General features: G+C 43.4%; 1 protein-coding gene across 2 annotated transcripts in view; it reads left to right on the top strand.

Moving 5' to 3' along the window:
- Positions 1 to 14,304, top strand: part of FKBP9 (FKBP prolyl isomerase 9) — a 30,007-nt gene extending 15,703 nt beyond the window's left edge. For both annotated transcript variants that reach the window (XM_057425774.1, XM_057425773.1), the window contains exons 2-10: positions 2,174 to 2,319; positions 2,895 to 3,084; positions 4,028 to 4,173; positions 5,119 to 5,308; positions 6,849 to 6,994; positions 8,178 to 8,364; positions 10,699 to 10,844; positions 12,308 to 12,471; positions 13,828 to 14,304. In XM_057425774.1, the coding sequence (XP_057281757.1) occupies positions 2,232 to 2,319; positions 2,895 to 3,084; positions 4,028 to 4,173; positions 5,119 to 5,308; positions 6,849 to 6,994; positions 8,178 to 8,364; positions 10,699 to 10,844; positions 12,308 to 12,471; positions 13,828 to 14,010 (1,440 nt within the window). In that variant the 5' untranslated portion in view covers positions 2,174 to 2,231 and the 3' untranslated portion in view covers positions 14,011 to 14,304. The remainder of the gene's footprint in view (positions 1 to 2,173; positions 2,320 to 2,894; positions 3,085 to 4,027; positions 4,174 to 5,118; positions 5,309 to 6,848; positions 6,995 to 8,177; positions 8,365 to 10,698; positions 10,845 to 12,307; positions 12,472 to 13,827) is intronic.
- Positions 14,305 to 18,735: the final 4,431 nt, after the last annotated feature.

Below are 18,735 nucleotides of genomic sequence, written 5' to 3'. Positions count from 1 at the left end.
CAGGTGCTGGCTTTCATTTAAGTCCAAGTTCTTTGTCATTTGGAGCAGGAGCAGGCTGTGCAGAACTGCACAGCGTTTATCCCTTTCAGTCCTCTAAATATATCAGTAAACCAGTAACATCAGTGAGAGTCTAATCTAACTTGAGTGTCTGTATGGCCACCTTCATGTCAAGAGGGTGCAGAAAGTCAGGTTTGTTTGGCTCGTATTGCTTTCTCTCACACTGACATAAGTGTTTGTTATTCACTAAATATGGTCTATTTTTAATATCAATGGCAGTGATCTGTCATGTTAAGACAATGGAAAATGAGGAGGGGTTTATGTTCTATAGGTTAATGGAAGAAGTATTTTTGAGTATTTGTCATAAAATATTTAGTGTTCCCTGCAGACAGTCAATATATACTAAAATTGGCCTATTGAAAAGCTCATTTTTCTACTTATCTGCATTGCTACCTGTTGATTGTTTTTTTTTTTTTAAGCTCCTGAAAGTTACTGCCAGCATCAGTTTAGTCAAACACTGCTATGAAATTGGCCTAGAAAATGCTCTGGGTGTTGAGCTAAGGGTAGTTTTACTTTGTTTCTTCCTCAGCTACTGAAAATATTCTTGCAGTTTAAGACTATTTTCCTGTATTTCCAAGCAGAGGTGGTCATCCTGCTCTTCTTCCTACCAGGCTATTGACAGAGTCTTAGTTTATTCTTTATAATCGTATATTCTTTTTTATTATTATAATTTATTCTTTATGTTTATTGTGTGTCTGTTTATTTTTTTCCTCCTCATCAGTATTTGCACTTCTATTTCCCTGGCCATAAAATGATCTGCAGTTTCAAGTCTGAACTGACTTGCCCAGTCATCTGCTGTTAATTGGGGAATTTCTACTAACAGAAACTAATAATTTTGCTTATTTTTAAGGAATCTGCAGTCACTCCTGCAGAGCTGCATGATCCGTTCACTGCTTTGCCCTGTTTTCTGCTGAGCATCAATGTCTTCTTGACTGTAGGTTTATATCTGGTTTCTTAGAACCTGTTACTGGTCTTAACACCTTCATTATGTTTTTGTGTGTATAACAGGATTTGGCAGGAGCTGATTTAAATATTTTCCACCCTTGCCTGGGAATAGGGATATTTGTGCAACCAAAAGTGAGTGCTCTGTACGGTGCTCTGTATAGAGGGTTGTCTGTTCTAAGGCAAATGGTTGCCAGAAGAAAAAATGATGGAGCAAACAGAGAGGTCGCTCAGTGAGAGATACTTGAGGGATTTGACACTCTGGGACTGTTGGGAGGCTCAGTGTGTTGTGGAAGTGATGTGTATGGTCCTGGAAGGAAAGTTTGACATCATTTCCCTAGCAATATCTAGCTCCTGGCTGCTTTCCAGAGAGTTTCAGCAGAAGAGAGGCACAAGCATTTCTTTTGTATTAACTTATTTTCTTCAGGGCTGCCTTTATCTGAGAACTAAAATAAAGTCCTTTGAATTATAAAAGGAATTTGAGAAAATGGGAGCAGCAAAGACTTAAAAATAGGCATGAAGCTTTTGAAATACTTCCTGCTGTATGTTTATACATCGCTTCAGACTGTCAAATAGCAGCAGTAATTCAGGCACAGCCAAGGGGATCGTTGTGCAGAGTTAAGGTGGTCAACCAAACCATGTAAGCTGATGTTAGTGTTCTGCTGTGGCAATGCTGATGTTCTCCAGCCTCTCTGAGAAGCGATCATTTAAGCATCATTGCTTTTGTCTGTCAAAAGTTCATGTGTTATCACAGTGGAAGATCATTTAGCTCTCTTGATTCTTGATCAGTTAAAGTTGTTGTTTAAAGCATGTCTCTATGCCTTAAGTGAGGGATGGGAATGTGGAGGAGAAAAATAAGTAACCAGCTGGAGAAAATAACCAACCACTGACCAATCTCAGAACTAGTACTCAAAAAGGCATCTTTTCTCTTTCTCTCTTCTCCCACAGGAAGTCCCCAACCATGATGTCTCAGATTATAAAGCTTGTCGAGCTGGTGTAATTTATGGTGTTACTCCCCAGGGTGGTGGAATGGTAGAAGGGTTTAGGTTGGAAGGGACCTTAGAGCCCATCCAGCTCCAACTCCTTGCCACAGGCAGGGACATCTTCCACTAGACCAGGTTGCTCAAAGCCCAGAATGAGCTGCTAATGTTTTTGCCCTCCTTTCCCCCTTTAGCTATGACAGAGGATCCACATTCAATGTGTTTGTGGGAAAAGGTCAACTTATTGCTGGGATGGACCAAGCTCTGGTCGGCATGTGCGTGAACGAGCGGCGCTTTGTGCAGATCCCCCCCAAGCTCGCCTATGGAAGTGAAGGTGTCTGTAAGTACAGCACTGGGCCAGCAGGGAGTTGATTGTGCAGGGGATTCAGAAGAGCAGATAGAGGATGGAGGCACAGAGGAGTAGAAATGGCAAGTAGTGAATTTCAGAGAGGTTTTCCCCTGCTCAGGGGTGTTTGTTAAGCCTGGCTAATCTCACCAGGCTCCCTCTGCATGCTGAAGGAAGAGCTGTTGACTCTACAGGACCTTCAGCAAATTAAGCTTGCTACCAAAGTTCACTATTTATTTATACCTGCCTTGATGTTAAATACTTACTGTGGTTTGTCATGGCAGTACTGCACAAGGTCTTGTCAGTGCCAGAATCAGCCTTGCTCTACAGACAGTCAACAAATGCTAAATCAAGATCAGTTTGCCTGATGGACATGTTTGATAACAATTCATGTTGCCAGATACCCCCTCCGTAAGCAGCTGCAACAGTGACAAGGGGCCGGAGGGGTATAGGCATTACAAGGAGAAGGGTGTATACTGTGCCTGTTTTTTTAGGATATGCATGGATTTGTTCCCTTTTTCCCCTAGAAAAAGGGAAATGAAATTGATTGTGTTGTTTTGCTTTTGCAGCTGGTGTGATACCCCCCAATGCTGTGCTCCATTTCGATGTGCTCCTGATAGATCTTTGGAACTTGGAGGATGAAGTGCAGGTTCAGACTTACTTCAAACCTGAGAAGTGTCCTCGAACAGTCCAGGTGTCTGACTTTGTACGATACCATTACAATGGAACATTCCTAGATGGGACCCTGTTTGATTCAAGGTATGCAGCTGGGCTGTGTGTCTTTGTGTATTTTAGTAGGTATCTCATGTCACTTAAACCCATAATTTCCTCCCCCTTCACTGGTATAACAACTGATGTTAATTGCTGAGAAACACAGGAAATTAAAGCTAGCATCATCTGAGTGTCAGTAACTTATTTAGGGGTTATAGGAGAGAGGTACTGACTCAAACCAGTAAAACAGTACATTATTTCTTCATGGGCATTACAAACCCAGATCACTATTTATTGCAGCCAGCTCAAAATTTCTGTAACCACTGCAGCATAGCAGTTCAAGTTAGAAACAAGCTTTATAAACTAAGCAGAGTTCATAATGAAACTGAGCTACTAAAACTTTCATGTTAAGATTTTAAGTTTGCAGCATGTGGACTTCATTGAAGTTTGGTGGAAGATAATGCTGTAATAACAGCTGCCATTAGGTTTGTGAGACATTTTCAAAACCTCTGCTAGGTTCCTGAAATAGCTAAGCACTCCCAGCCAGCCCTTGGTCAGTCAAGGAACAGTATTTTCAGAGTGGCAACTTGTGAGTTATATCATAGAATCAACAAAGTTGGAAAAGATCATCAAGTCCAACTGTTCCCCCAGCACTGCCAGGGCCACCACTAACCCATGTCACTGAGGGCCTCGTCTACATGGTGTGTGATTGCTTCCAGGGATGCCCTCCAGCACTGCCCTGGGCAGCCTGCTCCAATGCCTGAGCACCCTCTCTGTGAAGACATTGTTCCTGCTATCCAGTCTAAAACCTTCCCTGGTGCAGCGCAAGGTCACTGCTGGTACAGGCCAGGATGCTGTTGTCTTTGGCCACCGAGGCACACTGCTGGTGATACTGTGCATAGCATGGGGCTTTTAAAGGTTAATGCTGTTCTTTCCTGGGGCTGTCTAACATTTAGTCATGTTTTGTTTGTGTTTCTGTTTTCTTGTTTAGCCATAATCGGATGCGGACTTACGATACTTATGTGGGAATTGGGTGGCTGATTCCTGGTATGGACCAGGGTCTCTTGGGAATGTGTGTAGGAGAGAAGCGCATTATCACAATACCACCTTTCCTGGCATATGGAGAAGAAGGAGATGGTAAAAGTTATTATTATCTTTTAATCTAAGTAATTCATATTTTAAAACAAACTTGTATTTGTGTATTTTAACTTTATGGGCAGCATTATTACTGATTCATACTTTGTACTGATGGAACAAAGTGGTGGAGAGAGAGGTTCAAAATGTATTATATGCAGGATCGGACTGGTTAGAAAGTACAAGTAGTCTTTTTTTTTTTGATAAAATTGTAATCTTTGTATACTGAAATTTTAGTCAGAAAATATAATCTGCAAGATGGATTAATTGGCCTATGAGGCTGTATGCAGCCTGCAGGTCATACACAGAGGTGCCCATGTTAAATGAGGGGGCAGTTAAGTATAGTTTGGAACTCATCCTTAAATTCTTTCTCTGCTCAAATATTTAAGGATATGTCTGTGGATCCAAGGTTTCATACCCCTTCCATGAATTCATTACCATTAACTGTGATAGCCATCTCCGTGAATAACAAAACCTGTGTGGAGCTGGGTTTTGATCTTAATGGTTCTCAGTCAAAGCAACCCATGCTGTAATTTGTGTATTGATGGAAAGGTACTTTTTCACTGAGATACTCAGTTTACCCTTCTTCAACTCCATCATGTGGTCTCCTGTTTTGATATTAACATGATGGGAAGAATGGATGTGCCACGTATTTCTTCTAATGGTTATTTTATGCACTTTCATGGAGTGTGTTGGAAATATTGGTAGACTAAACCATACAGCTCAGATGGAGCTATATTGACTAAAGTAGGTGTTGCTGAAGAGGCTATTCTTAGTGAAGCAGTGCTATCACAGTAGGAACAGAAGGAAATAATTGAGTTGAAGAACTGAGTGACAAACCCACTGAAAATGACTGACTATAAGCAGATTATGCTGATTTATTTTGGGAGGGGAGGTGCTTGATAGTCAGCTGTTTCTTACCAGTTTTCTGCTCCAACACTTCTGTAGGTAAGGAGATACCTGGCCAAGCTTCCCTTGTCTTTGATGTGGTTTTGCTAGACCTCCATAACCCCAAAGATGGCATTGCTATTGAGAACCAGCAGGTGCCTGAGTCTTGCGAGCGGAGGAGCCAGGCAGGAGACTTCCTCCGGTACCATTACAATGGCACACTCTTGGATGGCACACTGTTTGATTCCAGGTAACCAGATGGTTCAGCCCTTCAGATCCCATTTGCAATTTAACTTGTCTGTTTTGTCCATAACATATCCAGTTATTTGCTTTTCCTTCCTTTTTGCAATTATTAAGTGGATTTGGAGTCTTCTTAAAAGCCTCAAAGAAAACTTTCAATATGGGAAGGAAGACAAAGACCTCTTTGTGTTATGACAGTATCACAAACGCCATCTAGGGGTGGTGATCCACCTCGTGAAGCTATGTATGCTTCAGACACGTGCCTGAAGACTCTTTGCCCCATAGAGCTTATTTGCCACATAGGTGATACTACTGAAGAGAGAACAGATCAGTGATTCCCACTGAATCTCAAGAAGCTCTTTCCAGTTGCGCTTGAAAACTGCATTTTGAAGGCTGATTTCTTTCAGGACTGAACTCAGTGATGGGGTTTCTGTGGTAAAGGAAGAGGGATTGCTGTTGTGTCAAATTTAAAGCTCTGTGGGCATGTGAGACTCGTGTACAGGATTATATGATGAATAAGAAATACCCTTGTAGCTTCCTGCCACTTTTGTTTGCTCTTCAATGAGCAGTACTTTACTTTCCACTCTAGCTTTCAGAACAGTTGGCACAAGTAGCCAAAAAGAGTTGAAGATGAGCCATTGTAAAATGTTTTAAAAAATAAACTCATGGAAGGAAGAGTGTTTAGTACTGCTACAGCTGCTGTGTTTTTTCCTTCTGCAATAGTGAGCTGCAGAACTGCCCCATGGCAGCTCAGCCACGGCTGTCTGGACTCAGAGGAGTTGAACTACATCAGGGTCTGTCCTGATCTTGCTGTTCTTCAGAGTTACCTTGTAAAGATGAATTGAAACCTTTCTACCTTCCTTTCCTTGGGCTGTGCCTTCATGTAGCATGCCTTGAGGAAAGGCAGAAGACAGGCACATCCTTGTAATAGACCTCATTTGTTGTCATGGGCTTGTTTTATTTCTGTCATTAGGTGTTGAAGCAGATCCTTCAGCCTACGCAGAAGTGATTGGCATAGTGGGAAGGGAGGGATAGTATTGATAGTGTTTTGTTGGTGTGACTCATTTTAATCATGTGCATCCCACCTTCTTGTAGTAGTTGTACTACGTAGCCGTGGTTGCAAAATGAGATAGTCTGAAGAGTGTCTTGTGAAAATGAACATAAACTACATCTAGTTGATAGCATTTACTAAAGTAGAGTCAGGGCAGAGGAAAACTTAAAGAAAAAAGCTGATTTTTTTCAGTTACTTATCAAAACATGGTTTAATCTAAAATACAGAAATAAGTGAGATTTTCTTTCCAGGTATGGTAGGAATGTGTTTGCAGATAAGCTGTATCCTAGCCAGGGTCCCAGTGCCAGTTAGTGAGTGATGCACACGTCACTGACTGATGAAACCTGGTGGCCTACATTCATTGAACATGGTGATTGCATTGTGCTTCTTAGGTGCTAATTAATGACCTGAACTGCTTTCAGAATTGTATTGCAAATCTGCTGCAAGGTTCTGTGTTTGCTGGAGCACACCTGACACTGCTAACATGCATTTCCCCTAGCTACTTGCGGAATCGCACGTATGACACCTATGTTGGGCAAGGTTATGTCATTGCTGGAATGGATGAAGGTTTGCTTGGTGTGTGCACTGGTGAAAAAAGGAGAATAATCATCCCCCCTCACCTTGGATATGGAGAAGAAGGAAGAGGTGAGCTTCACTTTTCATTTGAGGCTTCTGTAATTAATGATGTTTCCTTTCTTGTTGAGTGCATTTGTATGTAGTTCCCCTTTTTTTGGCATTTAAAGACTGTTGTTATTTTGTGGGCATAGAGCTGACAGGATTACACCCACGATTTGCAGAATGAGTTTAATTAACTAATAGGACAGGAAGAATGCGGAACAGCCTCACATGTCATTGGTGACCTGAACTCATTTGGATGATGGGTGGCTCAGACAGACTGGCACTTAGGTGCCAGGAGCTCTGCAGGGTGAGATCTTCCTTCCTTCCTTCCTGAATGTCTGCAAAAGCTCTGTGTGCTGAAGGAATTCATTGTGGCTTCTTCGCCATCCTTTCCACCAACACAGGTTTTGTGGATTCCTAAACCTGTAAAGGGTGGATGAATGTAACGGTGAAGTGTGTGTGTAACATGCAATTAACATCCCTTTGGGAAAAGTCATTAGTACCCACAAAGATTGGTGTGAGAGGTTGAAGGTAGTAACCCTTCACACTGATCACAGACCTAAGGCTGGTGTTTCAAAAGGTACCTCCTGGGATGTTACTTGGGAAAAGTGACTTAGAAAAAAGGCCTCTCCTTTGGGACTGCAAATTCTATGCCATTGATTTGGGAATCAGACTCCTTTACCAACAATTCCCGTTCCTGGATCAGTATGTGTCTTGTTAGTCCTGGTAATGCAGTTGCACATTGTCCTGGGAGGAGGAAGAAGTTGCTTTGCTGTCAGGATGTTATAAGGAAACATCACCTTTTAGACATTATGGCATTCCTTGAAGTATGTGAAGTCCTACGGGAATTTTGATGCTCAGTAATGAATTGGTACATGAAACACAAATCAGTTATTTGGGACGGTCACAGGAAATACCTGGTTGTTGCTTCATATCAGTGTATTTTTCAAATTCAGAGTAATGCATTTTTTTTCCTTCACCGTTGAACTGAGGTTTTAGTGCTTTTCCACTGCTTCTCCTTCACTGGATACAGCTTGCATTAGTTGCACACAGAGGAGAAATAATCCTTTAATTCTGAATGAGAAGAGCAAAATTACTTGGTAGCAAGCGTAGTGGGAATACATATTCCTGTGGGATGCAGAACCTGGCCATCATAAGCCTGTTTGGGTACCATTTCTTTCTGTACTTGCCTGATTTTATTCCTATTTAGGGAAGATTCCAGGATCTGCAGTGCTGGTCTTTGACATCCATGTGGTTGACTTCCACAACCCCTCAGATTCAGTCAGCATTACTGTGAACTATAAACCTTCCAACTGCACCGTTCTGAGTAAGAAAGGGGATTACTTGAAGTATCACTACAATGCTTCACTCCTGGATGGTACTTTGCTAGACTCAACGTAAGTATATCCCTGGCAGCTGGTTGAGGGCCTGGAGCACAAGTGTGATGAGGAGCGGCTGAGGGACCTGAGGGGTTTAGTCTGGAGAAGAGAAGGCTCAGGGGGGGACCCTATCACTCTCAACTGCTTGACAGAAGGATGGTGCCAGGAGCGGGCTGGTCTCTGCTCCCAAGAAACTAGTGACAGGACAAGAGGAAATGGCCTCAAGCTGCACCAGGGGAGGTTTAGATGGAGATTAGAAATAATTCTTTCCCCAAAGGGTGCTCAGGCATTGGAACAGGCTGCCCAGGGCAGTGCTGGAGTCACCATCCCTGGAAGAGTTCACACATGATAAGGCCCTCAGTGCCATGGGTTAGTGGTGGCCTTAGCAGTGCTGTGGAATGGTTGGACTTGATCATATAAAGGCCTTTTCCAACCCCATTGATTCTATGATTATATGATTCTATAGCATAATGAGAGAACTGGGAACAAAGAAGGTGTAGGAGTGTGTTGGAGAAGAATATAGACACTACAAGTGGAGTGATGAAGGAGGTTGTCTGTGTGGCAGTTCAGGTGCCTGGGCCAGTCCTACTAGAGTGACATTGATTTCAGTGTGAATGAACTGCCTGAGTGTGTTCAGTTTCTTGGGCAGGTTTTGCTCTCTGTGTGGGTTCAGTGCTCCCAAGAGAGGTCTGATAGGTGCATATGGTATAGGGCTTGTTAAAGCTGTCTTGAGTGTGGTATACAGTCAGTGGTCACCAATCACATTTGGAGCACACTTGGGTGCTAGTTTTCCTTTATTGTAGTGTTGTGGTGTCAGCATGGAGAAACTGTCAGAGAGCCTGATTGCGATGGTAATGATCATTTCCTCCTTCCTGTTAACAGTAGGTTCATGAGGGAAGTAAGAGACTGCTCCAGTCTGTCTCATATAGAACTGAAGTGAGCCCATGGCACTGGTTGCTGCAGCTACAAGAATGCTTCTGCTACTTTTTTTTCCCCACCTTCATCTTTTGGGTAGCGCAAGTGATCGTTATTTAGGTTGGAAGATTTGTTTTTGGAAGGGAAGTTGGGAAAAGCTATTCTTAAACAGGTTATAATTAATATAGGAAGCAGTTTGTAGTTTTCACAGTGTACACCATAGCTTGCAGAGCTGAAAAGCTGGCTGACATTGAAGCTCTTAATGTGATGCTGTAGGCGAGTATGTATGCAAGAAATGTGTTTGGAATCAAAACACCTTTTATATGGCAGGAATGCTCATTTTGTAGCAGGAAGTAAGGGATGTGGAGACTGTCTTATTCTAAGCAGTTTGTAGAGAACCAAAGATCATGTATCTTATGCTCCTAATTTTAAGGCTGACCTCAAAACCACTGAATTGTTTTCTTTCCAAATAAACCAGAATATTCTGTGGTGGTACTGCCAGGCCAGATAACCAAAGGAGACCAACAGGAGAAAGGGTCATAGAATCGTAGAGTCACAGAATAGTTTGGGTTGGAAGGTTGAAGGCTCATCCAGTTCTAACCCCCTGCCATTAGAGCAGGTTGCTCCAAGCCCCGTCCAACCTGGCCTTGAGCACTGCCAGGAATGGGGCAGCCACAGCTTCTCTGGGCAACCTGTGCCAGCACCTCACCACCCTCACAGGGAAGAGCTTCTGCCTAATGTCTAACCTAAATCTAGGTTCTGCTGTTGTGACATGTACCACGTAAAAAGTCTTAACATTGCAGGCTCTGCTTTTAGAATCACTTTAACTTGTGATGATTTCTAATTTTAGAAACAAGCCACCAGCAGCAAGGTAAAATTCAAAATATAATGTGGTTAAATAGCAGTAGTAGTATGTGAGATACTTCCATGTTGTGTTGGTTCAGTGACTGCTGTGCTGTAGTGGCTGATTTTATTACAGGGCTGGCTGATCCATGTGAATGCACCCTGATCCTCATGGGCTGGTAGTTCTGGGACAAATATAGCTCTGGAATATGGATATCTGCTAAAAAAGCCAACTTCATTAGTTAAAAATATGTGAAAGGCAAAAGCCTTGTTTTGAGATAAAATACCTTGGGGGTTTAGTTGGCGGGATTAATGATTTTAATTGGGTTTCATTTAAGAAGCCTATCATTTTAGTATCAGAGGACCTGTCAGCAGTAGGGACGCTTCTGTTTGGTGTTGGCCATAACTTGCTACCTTGGGAACAACTTCAGGTAACTGCTTGGTAGAACAGAGCACTGGGCATGTAGTTAATTTTTGGTAATGGCAGGACACTAACTAGAAACTGCTATTTCTGTGGTAATTTGGAACAACAGAAATCCTCTACTGTATGTTGAGGGCTTCTATAATTCTTCTTCTTCTTCCCTTCCTCTCCAGACACAGCCTCGGCAAGACCTACAACATAGTTCTGGGATCTGGGCAGGTGGTGGTGGGGATGGACATGGGTCTGCAAGACATGTGTGTTGGGGAGCGCCGAACTGTTGTTATTCCACCTCATCTTGGGTATGGAGAAGATGGAGTTGGTAAGTGAGTGAATCCTAATGCACATCCACTTAGCATCTCTTGAGTAACTGAAACACAAGTACACAAGGTTTGTTATTTGCTGTGCTTTAGGGTGAGCTCCTTAATGGGATTTTTTTAAGAGGTTTTTCATGTCATTGCGTTAGGATTCCCCCCCCCTTCGTGAATGAAATGAACATACTGTCTGTGCTGTGTTTTAAGTCACTGTTCCTGTGGTCCATAGCCCATCCCAGTACAAAAGGGAACACGCGCCCCAGTAATGTTGCTCTGTTATAGTATGATCCAGGAACTCTGTTGCAGAAGGAGGTAGACAGTTGCTCTCTGTGATGGGGAATTGGATACTCATGCCTGGACATGCCACATGTTATCCGGGAAACAAAACTGAAGGGGCCTGTTCCGCACTGATATGATAAAAAATTCAAAGAAAAACTCAAACCTCAAGAAACTACGTTAAGTCAAATGTGAGATGTGAAATGGGATCAGTGCTGTTGAAACACCAACACCAACATGTTTAAGGCAGTTTGCTCTGGTTTAGAGCATTGAAGCCGATCCATGTTTTAATGACAGGGCCAACAGTGATAAAAAGAACAATACAGAAGTGACAAGAACTTTCATATCCCAAGATGTGTGGTTGCTACTGGTCCTCTGAGTTAAAAGACTTGAGGAAGAGGAGTCAGGAGATCACCAACAAACTCTCATGTGTATGGAAACAATTGCAGAAGTTGCTGTGTTCTCAGAATAGCTCCAGAAGAGTTTGTGTTTTATAAAGACTGTCAGGCATTATGTGCCAGGCTTAATGGAGAATTAATTTGTGATAAGAAATAAGGAAGCATTTTCACTTGTACCTGTCTTCCATGGAAAAGTATGAGTATTATATATATTATTACATAAAATTGCGTAGTTCTATGTAATAAATTGAAAGTCTCATAAGAAGCCTGCTGTGTTAAATACCTGTCACAGGTATTTGCCATCATTCAGATTACATTTGCTACCCATGGTCTGAATCGCTGGATGGTTGCTAGTGCCTTGGTGAGTACACAGGTACCTGAAGAGATTTGCTTGTTTGTTACTGGGCAGAAGTTAGAGATGACCTCCATTTTCTTTATCAAGAATAAATCAAACTCCTTCCTTCCATGGTTTCAGCGTCTCAAGCTGCTGCAGCACTCCTGAGTGTCAGTTAGCACCTCAATACACAGTGTATGGGGGAGATAAAATGTTTTATACAGTTTTATAAGTAAAAACAAACAAAAAAAAGGATGCAGTTTTATTCTGAAAGCTTCCTTCATGTCTTGGTCACCTCTGCTGAAGTGAACAGGAAGATTGGGTGGTTTGGGATCACGGGGTTTGGGGATTGCAGTAGAGAAGGTGCTGTTGGAGGAGGAAGAGAAATTTAGTTATGGATTGAAAGGATATACATCCTTCAGTGTAAGAGAGGATCATGCCCCTCTGCCATTTGTTGTGACAGAAGGAGAAGTGCCGGGTAGTGCTGTACTGGTTTTTGACATCGAACTGCTGGAGCTGGTGTCTGGCTTGCCCGAAGGGTACATGTTTGTGTGGAATGGGGAAGTCTCTCCTAATCTGTTTGAAGAAATAGACCAGAATCACGATGGAGAGGTTCTTTTGGAGGAGGTAAGCTGAAACAATGAGAACACCTGCAGTGATTTTCTCCTACTACCATCATCAGGGTGCTTTCTTCTAACACCATCACTGCAGATGTTGAAGAATGGGATCTCTCCTCTTCCACTCCTCTTCCCCTCTTCTTTGACATGGTGTTTGTTGTCAACAGGAAGGCAACATGTCAATTAAAATGTGGTTATTTAGCCTTAGAGATGGAACCAAAAAGAAGTAATGTAAGAATGGCTAAGAAAGGAATTGTATTTTTTTAGTTTCTTCGTAACTCTTTCTTTTCACCTTTCTCTGTCATTCTGTTCCGTGTCCTTCCTCGCTGGAGTACTGTTGCCAGCAGCACTCAAAGGGTGGGCTGGGGCCCTATGGAACAGCAGGAGATGCTTTTGAGCGTTTTAACAAGCCAATGGGGTAAAACCAGAGTCTCATTTTCCCTTCCCCTAGCACTCTTTTCCACCTCTTTCTTTTCCTTCCTTCTCCATCTTCTCTTGTGTTTACCTCCACTTTTGCTCTTGCCTAATAGAAAAGTGCTTTCAGCACCCTAGGGAATGAATGGTGTTGGATGTGACTGTTGCTGGCACATCCTTCTGGTCACCTAGCAAGGAGGAGAGGGAAAAGCTGAGGAGGTAGAAGTGCTTGACCTGGGAGGTGTAAGTTAATGTCAGGAGTAGCATTTCTTGCTGAAGCTTATTTAACAAGAGGTGCCAGAGCTCACAGGAGTTGAAGTTGTGTTTGACTGTGGACTTCTTGTCTTTGGCAAGCCAGCAGTAAGGCTTCTGTCAGATGTTGTCTCATCACATTGAATAACTTCATCATACATATCAGGAAAAGGACTTTAAGGGAAAACTAACCTTGGAACCTTTCTTACTATGGAGGCAAGCCAGAGGCATAATGCCTGAAGAGACTTTAGCAAATCTCATGGTATTCTGATACTCAAAGTCTCATTTCCTTGTTTCACTCTTTTTTCATTATGTGTGGTTTCTTGTAAGATGCAGGCAGATGTTTCTTTTACAGTGTGAGCTGCTTGCATTGGCCTGTGAAATTAACCCACCCCGTCCATGTTCTGTGTCACTCTCTGTTCAACTCATTTTCCCCTTAAATTATGAAAAATAGCTTTTCTTGTTAGGGGTCCAGGACCCACTGGAGTAAGTGAGGAAATCCACAAAGAGCAATTTAACCTCACGTGTCTGTCCAGATTAGTCCAGTTTAGGTTGTTAGCATTATGTGTGTGTACTTTTACATACACTTAGTAAAATGCTAACAGTCAACAGCAGGTAAGTGCTGCTTTTGTAAATACTCTTTCAGTTTTAAATGCCTGTCTCACTGTGAGCTGTTTTCTCCCCCTTTCTCTCCACACAGTTTTCAGAGTACATACAAGCTCAGGTCGATTCAGGTAAAGGAAAACTAGCTCCTGGGTTTGATTTTGAAAAGATTGTGAAAAACATGTTCACCAATCAAGACCGGGATGGAAATGGTAAAGTTACTGCTGAAGAATTCAAGTTGAAGGACCAGGAGGCCAAAGAAGGACATGATGAACTGTAAAGAACCAAAAAGCAAAGAAGTCCTGAACTGAGCTACTGTTTGAACGTGCGTACTGAAAGAGGTTTGGGCGGGCATGTTTCTGAAAGGTCAGCACTCAGCCAGCCAGCCTGCGTCTGTCCACTGTGCTGGCAGGCTGCTACATGGGAAGAGGGTTTGCAGTTGGAATCATTAGGTCTATTTGAAGAAAGTGTTCAGTGCCTCAAGTTAGGATGTGCCAACAGATAGAGTATACAGCTGGACCTGAGCCACAGGGCCTGGCTTTATGCTGAAGATTAGATGTTCTCATTGAACAACACACAGGGGGGATGGGTGAATCATTTGGGATGGATGGGCTGATGGATGGATGGATGAATGGATGCATGGGTGGGTGGGTGGTAGGGAAAAAACTTACCGAGTGCTTTTAAAAGAATTTTAAGATACCTTCTGTACGTGAAATATTTGTGCAGGAAAATGAACCAGCAAACATTTCCCATGAAAATAACCTGTAAAATGGGCAGCAGTTGAGCCCAGCTCTTTTCAGAATGCATGAGCTCTCTTCCCAGTAGCTGAACAGACTCCCAGGACTATTTGCCATCTGACATGCGAATTGCAGAGCATGCAGCTGCTAGCTATGCCATTGCAGAATTCCGTAAGCTGTGAATTAAATTAAACAGGCCTAGAATTGTACCCATGTGTGTGCTGGGTTTTCACCTGATGGAGTAAAAGTCTGCTACCAGCTGCCTTGTAGTTCATTAATAACCTTGACTCTGGCTGGCCTGTTCAAACAGTTCCCCACAGCGATGCCCACACCTCCCTGGCTGCAACCTTATTTATAGTTTTGTTAGACTTCAGATATTAGTATTCCGGGGTCCAAATACTGTCATAAATACGGGACACAACTGATGTTGTGTTGAGCATCTGTCCCCTGTATTGGGAATGGTTAGAGTGAGGAGGAAGGACTTGGAGCAGAGCAGTCTGGCATGGCAAACACCCAAAATGACAGTGACACAATCAAGGAACAGAACTCTGAGTCTGCAAAGGTTCTGGCCTATCCCTCCATACCGGATCAGCCCTAGGAGTGCAGCTGGAATGGGGTGTACTCGAGACACGGACCCATTAGGTCTGTAGACATGGCAGGCTGTTGAGTAGGAAACATAGACCCCCTTAGTATGATTCCCCCTCAGTACACTGCATGTAAAGAGCACAAACACACATCTGATGAGACACTGTTGAGGACAAGGAGAAGGGGAGTTGTGTTCCATTATCTGCTTTGTGTCTAGTTTCTTGCTTTTCTTGATCTGTATGTGTGGGTTGGGAGCTCCCCGAGACCTGCTTTTTAAAACCTGGTATTTCAATTGGATGAAAACATTTTGTATTGGGGTTTTTAATACAGTTGTTATAGAAGGAGCAGTGAAATATTTTGTTTTGATACCATTAAATGTCGGGTTACTGATCTTTTTGTTAAATAAAATGTTGATGAATTATTACTGCTAACATTTCTTTGTTTTCTTTTTCCCCCCGTTTTGGGAGCTTGAGAGGAAGCAGGACCCCTTGGTGCAGCACTCTCCTCCTGCACACCGCAGGCTTAACCTGAGTATGGGCAATACTGCTATTAGTCTTCAGGAAAAATGCTTTAAACTAGGATTATAAGGAACAACGTTTCATTCCTCAGGTTAGTGAAAGCAACCTCCCTGGGCATTGTGTCTGAGGTTTGGTGCTCTCCCTGTGCAGCCTGTTCCAATGCTTGAGCACCCTTTGGGGGGAAGGAATTGCTCCTCATCTCCATGTAAACCTCCCCGCTGGTGCAGCTTTGATGCCGTTTCCTCTTGTCCTGTCCCTTGTTCCTTGGGAGCAGAGAGCAGCCCCCTCCTGGCTCCATCCTCCTGTCAGGTAGCTGTAGAGAGTGGTAAGATCCCCTCAGCCTTCCCCCCTGAGCCTTCTCTTCTCCAGACTGAACCCCCCAGGTACCTCAGCTGTTCCCCATCACACTTGTGCTCCAGGCCCTGCACCAACTCCGTTGCCCTTCTCTGGCCCTGCTCCAGCACCTCAGTAACTCTTGATGATAACTCTTGTCATGTCATTAATAGCCATATGAAAAGTGATGTCAAAGGAAGGAGAGACTCCAGCAATCAGCTGCTGCTCCTGTAACGCAGCAGCCAGGTTCCCAGCCTGGGCACCTGATTCCCATTAAGTAGCCAGCTGATGAAAGGCAGCTGCCCGTAGTCAAAGGTGGAGGTTGGTTGTGGAGTTATTAGAGGCTTACTAGGAAGGGGACATGGGTGCGCATCCAGAGAAATTCAGGTATTTATATTGTGTGTTTTTCTTGTCCTAACTGGACAGAGGTGCTTTCTGCTGTGTAACTGATTAGGAGGAAACTGTAAACCTGTAGAGGTCCCCAGTACTTGATCTTGGACATGTGCTAGAGACAGAACAGATACTGTGAGTAGAGTCAAAAAACTTATAAATTCACTTAACTTTGTTGCTTATTCCTTGCTTTAAACTTTAAATAAGACTCTTTTGGCTCCAACAGAATGATCTGGGAAATGTATGATACCTTTCTTTCTAAGTTGAATCATACATTAAATACACTTTCAGTGTTGCAAAATGTTTCTGATTAGAAACTTGACTTGGAAAGACATTTTGTGAATAATACCTCTTTCCCAAAACTAAATGTAGAATCTGGTTAGCAATTAGAGGGACTGGACTTTCTGGAAGAGCTGCGGTGATGATGCTGTTTGTAGTTAATTTTGCTTATGATTTTGGAAGGCAGTGTGAATTGAATGTATCAGTTCTTATTTCTAGCCAATAGATGTGTAACAAAAAGATGGGATTTAGAAAAAGTGGAGGGTATCTGAAAATGCATCTTATGTTTTCCACTGGTTACCATATAATCAAGAGCTATGGTTGGCAGTGGGATGATGAAAGGATGTTGATAAACTGTACAGTACTATGTAGGTTTTTTAAACTGGACTTCCTGATTCAGGTTGGTTGTGTTGGTGCCTATTCTCTCAAAAAAGCTGCATGTATGCTATCTCAAGAAGTAAATTATTTTGTGTACAGATCCCCTTTGAACAGGAAATGGGCTCTATCAGATGACTGAAATATGGCTCAGTTGCTCCTATGACCTAGAAAAGGTTTGCTGTTCTGGCAGACCCCTAATGCAGAGTCTGAGACTGACAGGATTTAATGGCTGAAGGTGAAAACCCTGCAGGAGGTCTGAGCTTTCCTAGTGGGAGGGTGAGAATCCTTTTCTTTCAGTGATTGTCAGTGTGGACTGATGTTTGGAGACTGACCATTCATTGTCCTACTTGGAGGTGAGATTGGAAAATCTTCCTTACATAATGCATGGGACACGGTTGGTTGATCTGAAATCCTCTATCAAGGCAAGGAGTTTAAAGTATCCCTGTAGTCGGGAAACCATCAAGTGATCCCTTCTGATACACTTGGGTTCTGGGCAGGCTGAATAGTCATTTCAGTAGCTCTGATTAAGATGTGGTTGGAGATCTGCTTGGGTAACTGCTTTTAAAGATGTTGCCCAATGCTTTTCCATATTGCTCTGTCTGTGCTATTGTGTATGGTTTGGTTGGTTGTTTTTCTTCCCCACCCCCCCAGTTATGGGTGAGTTGTACAATGAGATCCTCATCATGCTGAAGGAGTGATGGTTTGGGATGGGTGAGCCTGAGGAAGAATCCTGGCAGGAGGACCAGTGAGTTTATGTGAAATCCTGAGGCAGGACAGTCCTGCCCACCAGAGACCAGTCTCACACCTTCTCACTGATGCTCTGGGGGGTGAGGGAACTCTGTTACACTTGTAGCCAGAATGATCTTGTGCCAGAGAGTGTGTTACTGCCAGATCTTGTGCCGTGGAGCTGTGGCTATCAGCTACTTCTCACATGCTCTACATTTTAACTGTTATCTGTATTCCAAAGGTAACCCACCTGTAAATGGAAAACTTTGTCCCAGTGTAGACTTTGGGGGTAATGCATGGTAATTAGCCCCTTGCAAGCAGAGACTGGTTGAGTAAGCAGTGCATCCTGGCTCCGTGGTGTTTGTGAGAAGGCCTTTGCCTTTTGGACTTCTATTTGGCAGCTCTGACAAAGAGCCAGCATGACTGCTTGTTTAAAACCCAGAACCACCAACTCTCCCCCTGCTCAAACCTTGATGTTAGCTCAGCTAACAAGTTTTGTAGGTGCCTGTAACCAAAATGTAGACTGCTAAAGGCAGAAGATGACTGTGCAGAAGGCTGCTCCTTCCTTCCCTTCCTGTTTTCCAGTATAACCATCCAGACCCTCCTTGGATGGTTGTACTGTGACTTGCTCCTGTCAGTCACACATAAGCTGCAGCACTTGGTTCTGTGTGTTTGTGTGTACCAGTGATCAGCAGCTCTCTCAGTGCCACTGACTCAGCAGCTCTCACTGCTTTCAAGCTCTCCCTGTTCTGGCTTTGGCTGACAGGCTCTTGGCAGGTCAGGGCTGAGGCAGCTACTGCTGCTGCCGTGGTCTTCTGTCACTGGCATGACCAGGGTGCTTCCAGCTCTTCAGTGTCCGGCTGCCTGAGTCATGGCTCTAAAGGGAAGGCAGCCAGGACACTGTCCTCGCCTTGGTTGTCTTACGGTTCAAGTGGTTTTCTGCACAAATGGATGGCTTCTAAGGTCCCACTTGTGGGGATCTGGCTGCCCCTGTGCCACGAGTAAGGAATTACATGACTGTAGGTTGCATACAAGGAGGACATCACCTCTCAAGCAGTC

The sequence above is a fragment of the Pezoporus wallicus genome, unplaced genomic scaffold, assembly GCF_028554395.1.
Source record: "Pezoporus wallicus isolate ANWC-B61680 ecotype Strahan unplaced genomic scaffold, APGP_CSIRO_Pwel_v1 contig_7820, whole genome shotgun sequence".
NCBI classification, from domain to species: domain Eukaryota; kingdom Metazoa; phylum Chordata; class Aves; order Psittaciformes; family Psittacidae; genus Pezoporus; species Pezoporus wallicus.
Note: the sequence above shows the minus strand (reverse complement) of the source record. Positions and strands in the feature narration are given on the sequence as shown.